The 15,764-nt window shown below is 47.5% G+C and overlaps 2 protein-coding genes across 3 annotated transcripts; one reads left to right on the top strand and one right to left on the bottom strand.

Annotated features, from left to right (window-relative positions):
• Positions 1-5,830: 5,830 nt before the first annotated feature.
• NAXE (NAD(P)HX epimerase) lies at positions 5,831-15,030 on the bottom strand. Of its 2 annotated transcripts, XM_016221610.2 has the most exons (7): positions 14,846-15,030; positions 14,627-14,735; positions 14,393-14,503; positions 14,199-14,312; positions 13,109-13,256; positions 12,604-12,812; positions 5,831-6,510 (listed from the first exon to the last, which is right to left on the bottom strand). In XM_016221610.2, the coding sequence occupies exons 1-6, from the start codon at positions 15,025-15,027 to the stop codon at positions 12,610-12,612; spliced, it is 867 nt and encodes a 288-aa protein (XP_016077096.1). In that variant the 5' UTR covers positions 15,028-15,030; the 3' UTR covers positions 5,831-6,510; positions 12,604-12,609. The 2 variants fall into 2 exon arrangements, with proteins under 2 accessions (XP_016077096.1, XP_016077095.1); XM_016221609.2 differs by lacking the exon at positions 5,831-6,510 and having other exon boundaries at positions 10,291-12,812.
• Positions 8,651-12,582, top strand: GPATCH4 (G-patch domain containing 4). Its single transcript, XM_016221608.2, has 7 exons — positions 8,651-8,772; positions 9,212-9,285; positions 9,384-9,476; positions 9,578-9,664; positions 10,269-10,360; positions 10,617-10,667; positions 10,877-12,582. The coding sequence occupies exons 1-7, from the start codon at positions 8,694-8,696 to the stop codon at positions 11,721-11,723; spliced, it is 1,323 nt and encodes a 440-aa protein (XP_016077094.2). The 5' UTR covers positions 8,651-8,693; the 3' UTR covers positions 11,724-12,582.
• Positions 15,031-15,764: the final 734 nt, after the last annotated feature.

Genomic DNA, 15,764 nt, shown 5'->3' with positions numbered 1-15,764 from the left:
GCCCCCGCATCTGTCCATCCGTCTATCCTTTCCTTCTCTGTCCCCACCCCATCAGAAGCACAATTTTCCATTGTCCCCATCTTTCCCCCATTGTTGAACAACAGGGGCCCTTTCTTTATCCTGTGGGCAATGGCAACAAAATGTCAACAGCTGGGGATGTGGGATGCAGGACTGGCTGGCACACACCACCGGAAAAAGGGTCTGGGTGGGGGTGGGCTTAGAACAGGAACTGACACCCCCAAGGAGGACAGAATGGGATGGGGGAAGAGAACGGTCAGTGAGCAGGTTGAAATGGAGTCTCCCTCAATACTGTAAGCTTCGAGGCTTTAGAGATCTTATGTGAGGCTGGGCTCCATAGAGGCCAGAGTGAGTGCTTAGAATTGCAATAGGGGAGATGGAAATTAAACAGCAAGGAGGATTTTTCTGTCTCCAGGAAGGAACATGACACGGGAATTCCTGAGGATGGAAGGGTTTGGGGAAGCTCTCCAAGAGCCAGGTCATATTCTTTTTTTTCCTTGCCTCCTCCCTCAGCACAGGTGCATAATTTTAAAGTTCTCACCAGAAGGGAGATCCTTAACTTACCTGGGTAGAAATTCACTTCTCTAAAGTCTCTTGTTCGGAAGTTTTTTCTGAAGTCTAAACTCATTTTGGAGTTCAAGCTCATTTTAAAAACCTTTCTGTTGAGGTATAATTTACAGCAACAAAATGCACAGCTCAATTAATTTTGACATGAGCACGCACCATGTAATTATGCACCCCCCTGACCCCCCATCAAGACATAGAAGCTTTCCAACACCCAGAGTGAGCAAGCACACTTCTTTTTTGTTTGCTAGCAATGCAGAGGGAGGACTCCCTCCATAAATAGCCATTTAGAAATGTTCTGAGCTTCGAATTGCCTCTTAGCCTTCTTTTACCTCCGCTGAGCAACCACACACCAGTAGTTTAGTGCTTTTAGAATCATCCACATTCAGAACCGAGGGAACCTCAGGGTGCTTAGCCTCCTCGGTTATCAGAGGAAGAGGAGATGGAAGGGAAAGGGACTTGTCCAAGACCCTGCAGAAGGCAGCTGTTGAGTCAAACCGAGAACTTGCCGCTTTTTTCCGTGATCCATCTCCCACTCCTCTTCTTGACTCTCCAGGGTTTTCCCTGGGGCCAGATCTAATAACAGGAGCTCTCCCATGGCACTCCTGGGGGCTTGATTGACTGTCTGCTCCATCCTGTTTCTAAGCCCTTCCCTCCTCCCAGAGAGACAAACAAACGAGACAAATAACCCCCTGTCTCCCGGGCCAGGACACCCTGATCCCGCGCATCTGATTGGCTCCCACCCAACTCAAACAAACAGCCTCCCGAGGGAGGGGGGCACAAGGAAAGGCCCCGCAGCCAGCCGCCGCCACCCCCCCAGGCCATGCCTCACCCAGCGCTCCTTCCTCCCCAGATCACTTCTCAACTGTGGCTTGGAATCTCTGGTCTCTAAATCCACAAAAGGCTGAGTTTGGCGTGGGGGAAAACCTCGAACTATTTGATAGATGCCAAAAGAACCGTTTGAGGGCAGAGTGAGAAAGGAAGAGATCAGTAATAAACACAGCGAATAGACAAGCTGTGTTTAGTTTGCTCAGTGACACTTTCATTCTGAGTTTTCCCCAAGACACTGCAAAAGAGGAATCTGCTCAGGCTTGAGTTGCCACCTTTTCATTGAATTAGCATCTTTCAAAGAGAAACTTTTGCCACTTATGGTACCTCTTGACCAGGGTGAGGTGGAATCATCTAGAACAAGCATGGGGTCCTGACACCTCTTTCCCTCACATCGCAGGCTCAGCTTACACCCTCCAGGCACATTTGGCTGACTCATTTTCTTGACCCCTGCTGACAGCACGATCCCAGTTTATTGCTGGGATTGTCACATGAAGGACTAGAAGAGTTGGCAAAATGGCACTTTAGGGGAAAGATCGGGGAGGGACTAGGTGTGACTATACACACAGCTGCCTCCACCACCACCCTGCCTCCCTGCAGAGCTCTCTGGAGGTGCTGTGGGCAGCTTCACCTCCTCCTCTGCCGGCCCTGCCTTTCTCCTCCCTGGGGTCCCCCAGGCCGCCCTCTTCCTTCCTTCAGGTGTCTTGTGGGGCTGGATCCTGGCTGCACTACAGGACAATGGGGGGGGGGGGTCCAGGGAATCAGCCTTGAGGAAAGACATGCTTTTGACTCAGGGGACCTCTCTGCACCCTGAACAGCCTTTGTCCTGTGGATAGAGCCAAAGGTGGGAAGGAAGTGGGAGATGAGGTCCGTGCCCTTCGGGAGGCTGCCAACCTGAGGCATGGGGCACGAGGCCATGTGGGCTATGGGAGCAACACTGGACCATGATTCAGGAATCCTGTTCCAGCCATATGCTAACCTCATATGAGATTCAAGAGCAAACTCCTGGAGCTTCAGGCTCTGTATCAAACAGGCACATCTGCCCCAAAGGACTGGCCAGTGTGAGGACAGTGGAACGGAATTCTACCAAGTGAAAAGCACACAGTGAATTAGGTTCATTGTTCTGTGGTTGGTTCAAGTTGAAACAAGGCTAGAGTGGGGGAGAACAGGGTGGGGAAAAGATGGGACCCATTGAACTCATTCACTCATCCTTGCGCTAGCCACATCCTCTAAAAACAGGTGGGCCCATCTGTGCAGTGAGGGTAAGCAGTGACGTGTCCCCAAAGCCTGAGGCGGCAGCACAGGGGACGAGGGAAAGGGGAATAAGGAAGGAAGGGGGCAGGGGAAGCAAAAAGTGATAGAGGGCCAGAGATGTTTTCCCCTTACTCTCTGTATTTCTATGTCTAGGGAGGGCGTGAGGCTGCCTCACTTAATTATTTTTATTTATTTATAACAAAAGTAATACATACACATAATGAAAAAGACTTCAACCACTACTAAAGGGGTAAAACAAAAAGCCAAGTCCTTCTTTCCTTCCTTCCTTCTCGCTTCCCCCGAACAATTAAACCTCTTCTGTGTCTGTCAGAAGTTTTTAAGACTCTATGAGAATGCAGATAAATAGAAACATCCATGATGCATATATTCTTTTAAAATTGATTTTAGATAGAGAGGAAGGGGGGAAAGAGAGAGAAACATTGATTTGTTGTTTCACTTACCTATGCTTTTAATGGTTGATCCTTGTATGTATGTGCCCTGACCAGGGATGGAACCTGCAACCTTGGCGTATTGGGATGATGCTCTAATTAACCAAGCCATCCAGCCAGGGCCTTTATGTTGTTTTTGAATTGAATTGAAGTCATATTATACAAACTGTTCCCTACCTTGCTTTTTTTACCTAATAATACGTTGTGAGCGTCTGTCCTATCAGCACATGGCATAAAGCTTCCTCACTCTTTTTTCTGTCTGCACAGTATTCCAGTGGGTGGCTGTAGCATAATTTAGTTAATGAGATGCCTACTGATGAACATTTAGGTTGCTAGAGGTTGGGACAATTAATTAATCACCTGGGAATGAGTCCATAACTCATTCCTTAAACTAAAAAAATTTCAGGAAGCTCAAAGATTTAAACATGAGAATAAGTTGCTCATTTTTCCTGAGAATAAGTTGCTCGTTTTTGCCCCCATGCATACAGGAGGTATACATTCTATTAAAATTCTGTGTGTGTTTTTAATTAAGCCAGGATGAATTATAGAATAATGATTTTTTTAAATTAGAAGGCACATTTTATTGCTTTTTTAAGTGATTACACAATGATACACTTAATTGTAGACAATTTAACAAACAAAATCATTTTTAAAAATGAAAATCCCCTTTAATCCTACCAAACATAGAAAATAACTTTTAACACTTTGTTACCTATGCGTCTGAGCTTTCAAGATATTACGTGTGAATTTTTTGTCGATTTAAATAACATGCAATACATGACATCGCCAGCAGGTGGCGGGAGAGACTGCATTACCGCTCAGACGGGCTCTGCAGAGCTCTGGCTCCGCTCGGACCTGGCGCCCTGTGGCTCATCGCGAGTCTAAGGCGAAGTACGTTCGGAGGTGAAAATGCTGCGGTAGAGAGCTTGCAACTCTGGGGGTGTCCTTCAAACTCTCGCTTTTCATGGGTTCTGCTAAACTGTAGTTGGGAGGGAGGTAGCCCCAATTTCTCAAAGCAGTTTTCTCCGTAACTGTAGCAGCAGTGCCAAGAAAAAGACTAGGATGCCTTGCTGTTTTTAGTTCCAGCGGGTCTCTTTCCCACCTCTACTCTCACTAGTATTGGTGTGTGTTTTTTTGTTTTTTTTTAAATTTATTTTATCGATTTGAGAGAGAGAGAAACACTGATTCGTTGTTCCACTTATTTATGCATTCACTGAGTGATTCTTGACCCGGGATCAAACCGGTAAGTAACCATGGCATATCAGGACAACCTAGCCAACAGAGCTACCTGGCCAGGGCCAGAGTATTGATGTCTTTTATACTGCCCGGTTCAGAAAATTTTCCACAACATTTTTACTAATGTATCTGAAAATATCATATTTTTTTAAAAAGCAAAGCAAATGGATGTATGTGTCTGCTACCTTAAAACCAGCCTGCAATCCTCTGGGAGGATTTTTTTTTTTTTTTAATGTTTTTTATAGATTTCAGAGGGAGAGACAGAAACATCAATGATGAGAGAGTCATTGGTCAGCTGTCCCCTGCATACCCCCCACAGGGGATGAAGCCTGCAACTTGGGCATGTGCCCTGATGGGGAATCTAACCATGACCCCCTGGTTCATAGGTGGATGCTCAACCACTGAGCCACACCAGCTGGGCTCTAGGAGGATTTTAGAGGTGGCAGCAAGCACTGAAAAGAAAGAGGACTCCTGTTATGCCCCACCCCCACCCCCACTGTTCATCTCCCCCAGCACACTGGGGTGTTCAAGCCCCTTCAAAGAAGCAGACACTGAGGCCAGGGAAAGGAAAAGAAGACCTAGAAGGACAGTGATGCAGGGCTCAGAGACGACTCTTGACCCCAACTGCAGAGAATGATGCTACCAAGGGGCAGATGGCAAAGGGGCTTCAAAGAGAAATAAATGTTTGTTAAGCAAAATCCACACTGGATTGCATCAAAGGCAGCCTGTGGCTGAGATCACAGTATTCTCATTCCATTGCCTTTTTCTGTGCTGTCTGGTTCTCAGTTTACTAACCTACAAATAGGGATAACTACATGTAACACAGGACTCTGGTGAGAATAAAATATAATAATACTTGTGAATATGATATTTGAAACTGTAAACCACCGTTTTAAATAAAAACTACTATTTTAAAATAGTAAATCACTGCACACAAGGGAGTGGGGGTGGATGCCGGGTGGAGGGGATCACTGGGGGGAAGGGGAGACATCTGTAATACTTCCAACAATAAAAAAAATCAGTGTACACAAGGTATGGTAATATTTTTATTATCATGAACTCAAATGATTAATGAAGTAGGAAAATTAGAAACTGCCTAAACCAAGGATTAGGAAATAATATGAGCCTTAGAAAAACCCTGTAAGACACAGGTGCACCTTTTTTTTTTCCTCAACAGAAAGAAAAATAACATTCTATCACAGCAATTTTCAACAGTGTGCCACAAGAATTTTTAAAACATGCAATACCTGACTAGTCAAGGGCACTGACCTCTTTTCCCTTAGATTGTCAAATAAAAAACTGACAACAGCCAACACAATAGTCATCTGGTGTGAATGAATCAAGATTATACCTATTTTTTAAATCAGATTAGCAAAAAAGCATATTTTGAGGGGTACTGCAGAATTTTAGTAATTAGCTTATGTGTGCCATGAGACGAAAAAGATGCCTTGGTCCCTCAGGCACTGCAGATGGGCAGCCAGGGGCACACCTCTAGTACCTCCGGAAATGGACACGCTCTGCGGCCCAGTTTCTATAGCAACCATAACAGCCCACCCCATGCTGTTTCTCTTGGGAGGACCAAGATTTGGTTCCTGGATTCGTCTCTATGGTTTGGACAGCCTAGAAGGACCAAAACGACACTTCCGGGAAGGTGGCAGCTCCCGAGTCAGATCTGGCACATGTTTCCGCCCAGAGCCTCCCGCAGTGACGGTAAGGGGCTGCTGTCTCCTGAGTAGTGGCAGTTGGAGCCTGGGCTCAGGAGAGTAGTTTTACCCAAGTAAAACTGCGGCGCGGGAGGGCTGGAATTTAGACCTCAGAAGGAAGGAGGCCTAGGGAGAAGGCAGCCGGCTCTTTTGACCCGCTGTAAAAAGAGCCGCTTCTCCTGGAAACTCAGGTTGGCTGGAGGGGAGACAGTTCTGAAAGTGTGCTCGCAGCCTTCACAGAGATTGCGGCGCACAGCCTGGGACCTACTTGCTTTGGTCCACAGGTATCCATTGTAAGTCCGTCACAGAAATTCCCACCTAAGCCGTTCAGTTCAACAAATGACGACTGAACGCATTCGCGATTCCTGGTGCTGCACGAAGTGCGCTGAGGTCAGGGAATAAAGCCCGTCTCCCACTCCAGGGCGCATTGTTTCGAATTTCTGCGACAAGAGACCAGGCTGTGGGAAGACGTACAGCAGAAAGCACAAAGAGCGGTAAGAGACCAAGGAATGTGATTAACGCCAACTCTGGAATACCTGAGATCCTGGATCTACTACCTGCTACTTATTTGATTTGGGCAATTAATTAAACCTCTCAGTGCAGTTCCTTCGTTTGGGAGGATTAAATGAGAAATCTGTGTTAAGCAATCAGCAACAGGCTGTCATTGAGTAAATGCATAAGTATTATTATTCCTACTGAAATCTGGGGGCTGATGGATCAGAAATAACTTCTGAGAAGAGGCAGAGTTTTGAGGTGGCCTTAAAAGACCTCACTGTTTGAATTTTCTCTTTAGCAGTATCAAAAAGCAAGATAGGGCCATTTCCTTACTCAATGCTTTTCTGTTGGGACTGTCAAGGCATTAACTAGGTTTACAGGTAATTGTCCTTAACAGTAGAAATGTGAGTCATTCTGAATTTGCTATTCTTCAAACCTAACCAGACTGGTCATCATACTTAAGCCTAATATATAATGTTTAGGAGGGTGACTTAATGATATATCTCATTTTTTTAAAGCATACTTACTAGACCTTCCTAAACTCACATGAAAGTTTTTTGGTTTTGTTTTTTAATATATCTTTATTGATTTCAGAGAGAAGAAAGGAGAGGGAGAGAGAGAGATAGAAACATCAATGATGAGAGAGTCATTGATCAGCTGCCTTCTGCAGGCCCCCGACTGGGGATTGAGCCCGCAACCCGGACATGTGCCCTGACTGGGAATTGAACCCTGATGGCCTGGATCCTAGGTCTACGCTCAACCGCTGAGCCACACCTGGCCAGGCTCACATGAAAGTTTTATTTTCAGAGCTGTCACTTTGGGGGGCTACAGGATTACTCCAGTAGTACCACTGATCAGCTTTAAAAATAGTCTGCAGTACCTGTAGTAAATGATCTATACAAGTTAACTAGTGAGTCAAGTCAGCAGTGGTAGTCTTAGTTTTGAATGTCTTGTGTGATAAGCCGTCTTAACCATTTCACAGGCAAATTTGGTATATAAGTTCAATGCCATTTTGGCTGGTGTGACTCAGTTGGTTGAACATCATCCTATGCACTGAAAGGTTGTTGATTTGATTCCTGGTCAGGGCACATACCCAGCTTGTGGGCTCAATCCCCAGTTGGGGTATGTGCAGGAGGCGGCTGATTGGTGTTTCTCTCTCACATCAATTTTTTTTTCTCTCTCTCCCCTTCTCCCTTCCTCTCTCTAAAGTCAATAAAAACATATTTTAAAAAAGAAAACATTATAATAAAAGAACGCAATTAGTTGGGGATGTGATAGAAAGAGGGTCACTTTACAGTCAGGCAACTTGGGCTCATATCCCAGCTCCATCTCTTATTAGCTGTGTAACCCTAGGCAAGAAACATAGGTTTTGTTTTCCTCATTTGTAAAGTAACGATAATACCTAGTAGGACTGTCAGTATTAAGTGAAACATAGTATGTGTAATCCACCTGTTGTGCATTAAGTGCTCAATAAGAGTGCCCTTCCTAAACTGTACAATTTCAAGAGGGGTGTTTCAACAAGATCGAAAGACTAGCTGTGGGGAAGAGGTGTGTAGCCCCCACACTGAGAGGAGTGTAAATGCCAGTGCATGGGTATAGGATATGGGCTCTATTAAGTAGTTATAACTCAGGTTAACAAGCATCTCATTGCTTTGTTTTTACATGGTAGTAAACCACGGGACATGTTTTGGACTCTGCACACAAGCTTTCTGGGTTTAAGTTCTACACACATTAGCTGTGTGACCTTGGGGAAGTCATCTAATCTCTTTAGGCTTCAGTTTTCTCATTTGTAAAATAGGGATAATCATGTTTTCCTGAATGTAAAGTTCAGGAAATCTTCCTAGGCTGGGAAGATTAAATGACATACTCTGCGTAAGGCCTTAGCATAGCCTGGCATGTGGTGAGTTCTCTGTAAGTGTAGGTATTATTAACTTCTGACATGTTGACATTTACCTCTCTATGGTTAGACAGGGAGCTCCCCAAGGACCAGGCCTCCTTCCACTGTCTTGCCTCAGTTTCAGGAAAGAATTCTTATAAGAGCAATAAGGATGGATTTGATGTATGATTTGGCACTCTCTCCTTTCCTCTTAAGGAATGGTGACTTCTTCTCTGGTGAGGACCTGAGGACAGTGACCCTTTTCTCACCATGAGGGACACCCCGGAGGTCAAGAGTCATGGGATGAAGTTTGCCGAGGAGCAGCTGCTAAAGCATGGATGGACTCCAGGTGATCCCCAATTCCCTGCCTACCTTCTGCCCAGGGGAGGCGCATCACCCTGGATTACCCCTATGTAGTCCACTCAATTGGACGAGGAAAAGCTAGCTTAAAGGGAAATTTACAGAAGAAAATTTCTGACTTTTCCAGAAAAGGGGAGAAGAGGAAGAAATTTGACAATGGATAGTAAGAAAGAAGTGGCTGGGAGGACTGGGACAGAGGGGAAGAAACATGGTACCTGTCCTGAAAGAATTATGAAGGAAAAGAGCTTGACCTCAGATAAAGGCAGGGGGACTGCATGGAGAGGTGCTAGAAAGAATGGAACTCGGAGGGCTTCTGAGAGGATAGTTTGCCCAATGCTAGGTGTATGGAATGGCAAGGAGGGGCATGTGTTAGGTCACTTGTGGGGGCTTGGGACAGGCAGAGTAAGCTAAATTACTGTCTTCTGCAGGCAAAGGCCTGGGCCGGAAGGAGAATGGCATTACCCAGGCCCTCAGGGTGACACTAAAGCAGGACACTCATGGGGTAAGACTGGGCAAGCTGGGGGAGGTATGGATAGGGAAGAGGGGGAACCCTTGAGGACAGGGAGGCAGGTTCAGGGTTCATACTTCTTCCTCTGGCAGGTGGGACACGACCCTGCCAAGGAGTTCACAAACCACTGGTGGAATGAGCTCTTCAACAAAACTGCAGCCAGCATAGTAGTGGAAACTAGGCAGGTATGAACTGCAATAGATGGGCATGTGAAACATGAGCGCCTGGGACATATGGAGGTGAGGGAGACAGGGTATGTCACCCACTCCCTGATACTTCCCCACAGGATGGAGTGCAGATAAAGCACCTTTCTAAGAAGACCACCCGCCATAATCATCCCAAGCCCAACTTGCTGTATCAAAAGTTTGTGAAGGTATTAGAGGCTGGGTGTGAGAGGGTTCATCCTTTCTTCCTTCCCTGGTGTTCCCTGGAGCCTGAACAATTGCCTTGTATGCTCTACATATTCTCAGATTGTCCTAACAGTAGAGTCTTGTGACCAACCTTGCTGTTGTTTAATTAGACTGCCCAGACCCTGGGCAAGAATTGAAATTTCAGGTTACATGGACCCCCACCATCAGCTGAGGGGGCAGCAACAGAGTGGGAGGTAGGGCATAATTAGGAGCTGTCCGAGTGAGGCAGGGAGGGGGTGACCAATTCAAAAGACTTAGAAATCAGAGACTTGAGAGATTATCTGACCTATCCTCTTTATTTTGCACATGTGGCCAAAGAGGGGGAAAAGGGGCTTACTGAAGAGCCCACAGCTGGCTAGTAATGGCAGACAGGACTAGAACCCAGGTCTTCAAACTCCTGCCTACTAGCAGTTCGGTGCACCTCTCTGTGGGTCTGCAAGGAGCAATATTGGGGGCTGGCAAATTTGTACCTGTTGGTCTGAATTCTTGGGGAGGCATCCAGGAGGGAAGAGGGATAGCAGTGGTATGTTGAGCGGGCCTTGTCCACCTCATGATCCCTCCTTCTAGACTGCCACACTGACTTCAGGTGGGGAGAAGCCAGACAAGGACTTGGAAAGCTGCAGTGATGACGACAACCAGGGGCCCCAGCCTCCAAAAATGTGAGACTTCATTTTAGTGTTGGGGGCAGGTAGGAAGAGATGCTGCATATCTTAAGAGAAAGGACCAAGTCTTAAATGCTTGACTGTGGGCTTCTGCAGGGTGGAACTGTGTTGTACTAATCTTTGCATCTCCTGCACCTAGAAAAGTGCCAGGTCCTGAATAGGAACTCAGTGTTGAAGAAATGTTTTAGAGGGGAGGAGAGGTCAGGCTTTTCCACCAGATCTGTAATTCCTGATCTCCCCCCACCCCCACCAGTCTGACTGATGAGATGCTGCTCCAAGCCTGTGAGGGGCGAACAGCACACAAGTAAGTAGTGGTTAGCTCCTGGGTCTCACTTTTCTCCCTATCACAAGCCCACCCCTGAGGATGGCCTATACCACTTCTTGAGTCTTTTTGACCCCAGGGAAATTATTTATTCTACCTGCCCATCTCTGAACCTACCAATTTCCCCTACCGTCTCAAAAATTAGGCCTATTTTTCCTGATACTCTCCCTCTGACTTTGGCCCTATTTCAGGGCTGCCCGTCTTGGGATTACGATGAAGGCAAAGCTTGCTCGGTTGGAGGCCCAGGAGCAGGCCTTCCTGGCTCAGCTCAAAGGCCAGGACCCTGGAATCCCTCAGCTGCAGTCTGAGAGCAAGCCCCTCAAAAGAAAGAAAAAGAAAAGGAAGCAGAAAGAGGAGGAAGAGGCTACAGCAACTGAAAGGAATGCAGACAGGGAGTACCCAGAACACACTGACCAGAGCATCAAAAAAAGCAAGAAGAAAAGACATCAAGAAGAAAAGGTCACAGATAAGAGAGAGGGGACCACTGTAGGGGATGAGGAAGAGGCCGCAGGAACAAGAGGGCTTGGGGAACTGAGGAGCAGAGAACAGGCTGATCAGTCTCCCAGGAAAAGGAAGAAAAAGAAGAGGAAGCACCACAAAGAGGAGAAGCTAGGGGTATTAGATAAAGGAGGAGGTAAGGAGGCTGTAGGTGGTGTCAGACCAGAGGAGGGAGAGAGCCGAGCACACGCTGATCCACATAGCAGAAGCAAGAGGCAGCAGGATGGGAAGGAAGACTTGAATATAGAAGATAATGAACTTGAGGAGGCTGTTGTAGATGGTGGTACCCAGGAAGCAGAAAGCAGAGTATGCAGTGATAGGAAAAGCAGAAGCAAGAAAAGACAGCGGCATCAAGAGGAGGAGGGTGTCTTGGATGTAAGGGATGGACACGAGGATGGCAGGGCTAGGGAAGCGGAGAACAGAGCACACTCTGGCTCAAGCAGCAGAGGTAAGAAGAGGCAGCAGCAAGCAGAGGAGGAAAGAGTCAGAGTCAGCACTGACCAGAGAACAAAAAAGAAGAAATTGAAGAAAAGAGACTGAAGGTCAGGTGAGGGTGGGCTTCAATTGATTTCTTTTCAGGAGTTGAAGCCTCAGAGACCTGAGATGATGTAGGTCTCCTGCACCCTCCCAGTGAGGAGTCCTTCCCAAGGAGGAAACTGAACTCCGAAATACTAGCCTGCTGAGAGGAGAGCAGTAGCACCATGCCTTCGTTGACGGAGTGGCCATCTTCCCCTTTGCAGCTTCTAACCCAGAGATCATGAATTCAAGTGCCTATAGGAGCCAGGCAGCCAAAAGACAAGGAGTGCCTGGGGCTGTGGGAATAGGAATGCAAAAACCCTTTGAAGAGGCATCCTTGCTAAAAAAAGCTAAAAATGTAGACATGTGATATGTCCTGATTTTTAAATATTGTGAAACTATAACATACAAATTTAGGTCTATGAACTGGTTCTAATACTGTGCCAAATGAGTCAATAAACATCAGCTTGGGCTCCTGGCTACATGTAAGTCCTGACTGGCATCTCCATTCTCAGCCTGGGAAGGTCCTAAATATAAATTAAGTTTCCTTGGTGTCTTTGAAGAAATTCCTTCTGTTAATCGGCTGTGGTCTTGCTACATTGTTGACTGGAAGGGGAAAGCTTAGAGAACCTCATCCAGTGTCCTGTGGCCCTAATGGGCAAGAATAACGAGTGTGTAAAAGACAAGCACACCTCACGTGGGAGCCTTTTTTAGCATCTGAGTCAATTTTTATTGCCCCCAAATGCCACAGCAACCTCTCTTGCTTATTCTGCTTCCCCAGAGACAACGTCATATCTCCATCGTTGCCTGCCACCCATTAACCTTTACTGCCAGAAGAGCTCTCGGCTCTCCACAGTTCTGGGGGAGAGAGACACTAAGTCTATTGGGAAGAACACCCACACACCTTCCCTCACTGCAGACGATACACACACTCCGTGTCAGGGTACGGTGGCAGATTCAGCTGGTACTTCTTTTCCAGAGCAGGTGGTACGAAACGACCCCCCAGGTAATGGTAGCGACCTGTGAACTGGGTGGCAGACTTTTTGGGTGCAGTCAGGGAGATGAGCAAGTCTGGCTGGATCCCTCCAGAGTTTCCCTTCTCCACGTCCCATCCTGAAAAGAGGGCTGTATTCAGGAAGAGAAGAGGCCAAATGTCTAGTCCTCTTCTGAACCTTGCTTTACCCTTGTCCAAAAGGAAGGGGGAGCCCCCTGCATCCCCACCTGAGGGATTTGCATCCTGGGAACTCATGTACTGCTGAAGCCAACATGTAAAGGGTGCTCCTGGCTATGTTCTACACCTCTAGACTCATTTTAGACTTGGCCGGAGCCTTGGATCAAGAATCAGGACTCCTAAGTACCTACCTCAAGACAGGGCATGACCCTAATCCCAACCTCCTTGGACCCAGCACCTGAGGGAATGTCGATGCTGGCAATGGGCACAGTGAGTCCATTCAGGACACTCAGGATGCTGCGGAATGGCTCCCGAACATCACCCTTGAAGCTGAAGCCAAAGATGGCATCCACCACCAGCTCATATAGCTCATCAATCAGCATGGCCTGTGGCAGAGCAGGAAAAGTAAAGGATGTCAGAACAAGCAGCTACACAAAGAGCTCTTAACAGGAGAGGGCTGTCCTCTGCACCCAGAGGCACAAACACAATTTTGTCTCATTCAGATGGCATTCTGAGGCCTAGAGTTAAGTGCAAGTTGGTCCCTGATTCAGGCCAAGCCGAGTCCAGACACCAAGTTCTGCCTGCTTGCCATTAGACTGGGAGTTAGGAGGGCCAGGTTCTGGTCTCAGCTTTGCCACGATCTGGTCTGTGACTGGAAAAACCACTTTCCTTTGCTGCACCTCAGTCTCCTAATCTGTAAAATGTGTTAACTTTTTAAAACTACCAAGCTCTCAGGTTTCTTGCCCCTAAATCCATGCATCTGCAGAAAGGGTTTAGGCACTGACTTCAGCTCCTAAGATACTGCATCCTAGGGGAAGAATGACTACAGAGTAAAAGGAGTGACCGGGGAGATGAAGGGGAAAGGAAGCTTTACTTATTTATTTTAAAAATGTTTTTTATTGATTTTAGAGAGGAAGGGAGAGGGAAAGAGAAACATGGATCAGCTGCCTCCTGCGTGCCCCCTACTGGGAATTGAGCCTGCAACCCAGGCATGTACCCTGACTGGGAATCGAGCCTCCAACCTTTTCGTGGATGTGAGGACAGCCAACCACCTGAGCCACACCAACCAGGGCAAGGGGAAAGGAAGCTTTAGAGGTAGTATTGAGAACTCACAGAGCACATCTTATGGGGGAGGAGAAGGCTCTTAAAACAAAACACTGCTTCTATTCAAATAGCATACTTTAGGCATCTTTTGTGCCAGGCACTATTCCTACCCTCTAAGAGTTTAAAATCTAGAGGAAGATAAACAGATGAGCTCAGCCTAGAAACCTGAGGGAAGAGAAGAATACAGTGGTTATTGAGGAGGGCACTTAACTGGAGCCACCTACCTCTGGAGGCATTTCACTAAGGAAAGGGATGTCCATTTTCTGACATTGGGTCACCAGTGCAGTGAAGAGTGGCTTATTGGGTCTTTTGGGGTAATAGATGGTTGGCTGGTAGCCCTACGAGGAAAGGAAAGGGGGCAATTCATGTTCAGATCCTAGAAACCTCACAGCCTCCCCACAGCCTTTCACATACTCACAAAGAGTTTGAGGTGTCGGGCACAGACCAAGCCATCTCCTCCATTATTCCCAGGGCCACAGATGACCAGGACAGTAGGGGGATTCCTGGACAATGACGTGGGAGGATAAGCCTGAGAGTAGAGGCAGAGGGGATTCAGAGCAGCTTTGGACGGTAACAGCCCAAGCGTGGCTCAGCTGGCCCTCCCACTCCATTGTGCATAGGCCAGGGGGCCAGGGAGAGGTGCACCACTGACCTTGGCAATGGCTGTAGCACAGCTCAGCCCAGCCAGCTCCATAAGTTGGTCCACGCTGAACTGGTACTCGTTAAACAGCTCCTGGTCCACGGCCTGAGCCTCCTCCTGGCTGTGCACACCCTCCGTTCAGGGGCTCGGTCGCGAGAGCCGCGCTGCATCCCAAGTCCCGCACAGTAGGGAGCGCCCTCCGACCGCGCGCCCGACCAGAGCCCCGCCTACCTCAAGTACTTCACCACCGCGCTTGCCATGACCTCTGAGTCCCCGCGGCCACCCGAGCTCTGCCGCCGCGGTCCCCACCAGGTGGGTCCCGCACGACAGGCGTTGGCCTGGGACCTGACTCGCGGCAGGCGCGAGCCCGCCACCAGCAGCCCGAACCCGAGCACAGACCACAGCCGGGACATCCGGCTCTCGGTGCGCGCGCCTCCGGCCCGCCCGCCGCCCTGGCGCACGCGCAGCGCTCTGCCCGCCCCCGACGGGCCGGAAGTGCCTCTCTGCTCCTGGGCTCTTTGCTGTGCGCGCAATTGCTTCAAGTTTACCGTAGCAGTTCGCCCGGGTTCCTGTCACCTAGCTAAGTGAATTTGGACACTCCAGTTTCCTGTCTGTAAAATGGGATAAAAGTACATTTCATAGGGTGGTAATGCATGCAAAGCGTCGACCGGAGCGGTGCACAGGGCTCAATAAATTAAGCTAGTGTTCTTGTGTACACTACTAAGCGTTTTGTATAACTTAGGACCCCTTTCCTTACTGCATTAGCTCTCCCTAACTCGGTTTACGACGATAGCACAATGTGCTTCCTAATCATACAGAATACTTACCTCTTTATCAAGATAAGAGTAATAGAAAATAGGTTGAGTATGCCATTGTCAAAAATGTTGAAACTATAGACTCCAGGTCATGATAATATTTCAAGAAAAACCTGGAGAGGAAAGTAAAATTTTTTACCCAAGACCTTTTAAGAATGCAAACACACTCTTGCATGGTTAAGGCACTAAGATAACTGTCCTGGTGGAATGAAGGTCGTTTTTAAGCTAGATTTATTCTTTTTCTGTATCATGAATTGCCTCCTGGCTAGTTCACTGTGAAAAGCAAGAACCCCTCCACATTTTAACTTCTCTGATAATCTTTTTAATTATGAGGT

The sequence above is a fragment of the Miniopterus natalensis genome, chromosome 19 (genome assembly GCF_054644295.1).
Source record: "Miniopterus natalensis isolate mMinNat1 chromosome 19, mMinNat1.hap1, whole genome shotgun sequence".
In the NCBI taxonomy this organism is placed as follows: Eukaryota; Metazoa; Chordata; class Mammalia; order Chiroptera; family Miniopteridae; genus Miniopterus; species Miniopterus natalensis.
This window is presented reverse-complemented; position numbering and strand designations above follow the sequence as displayed.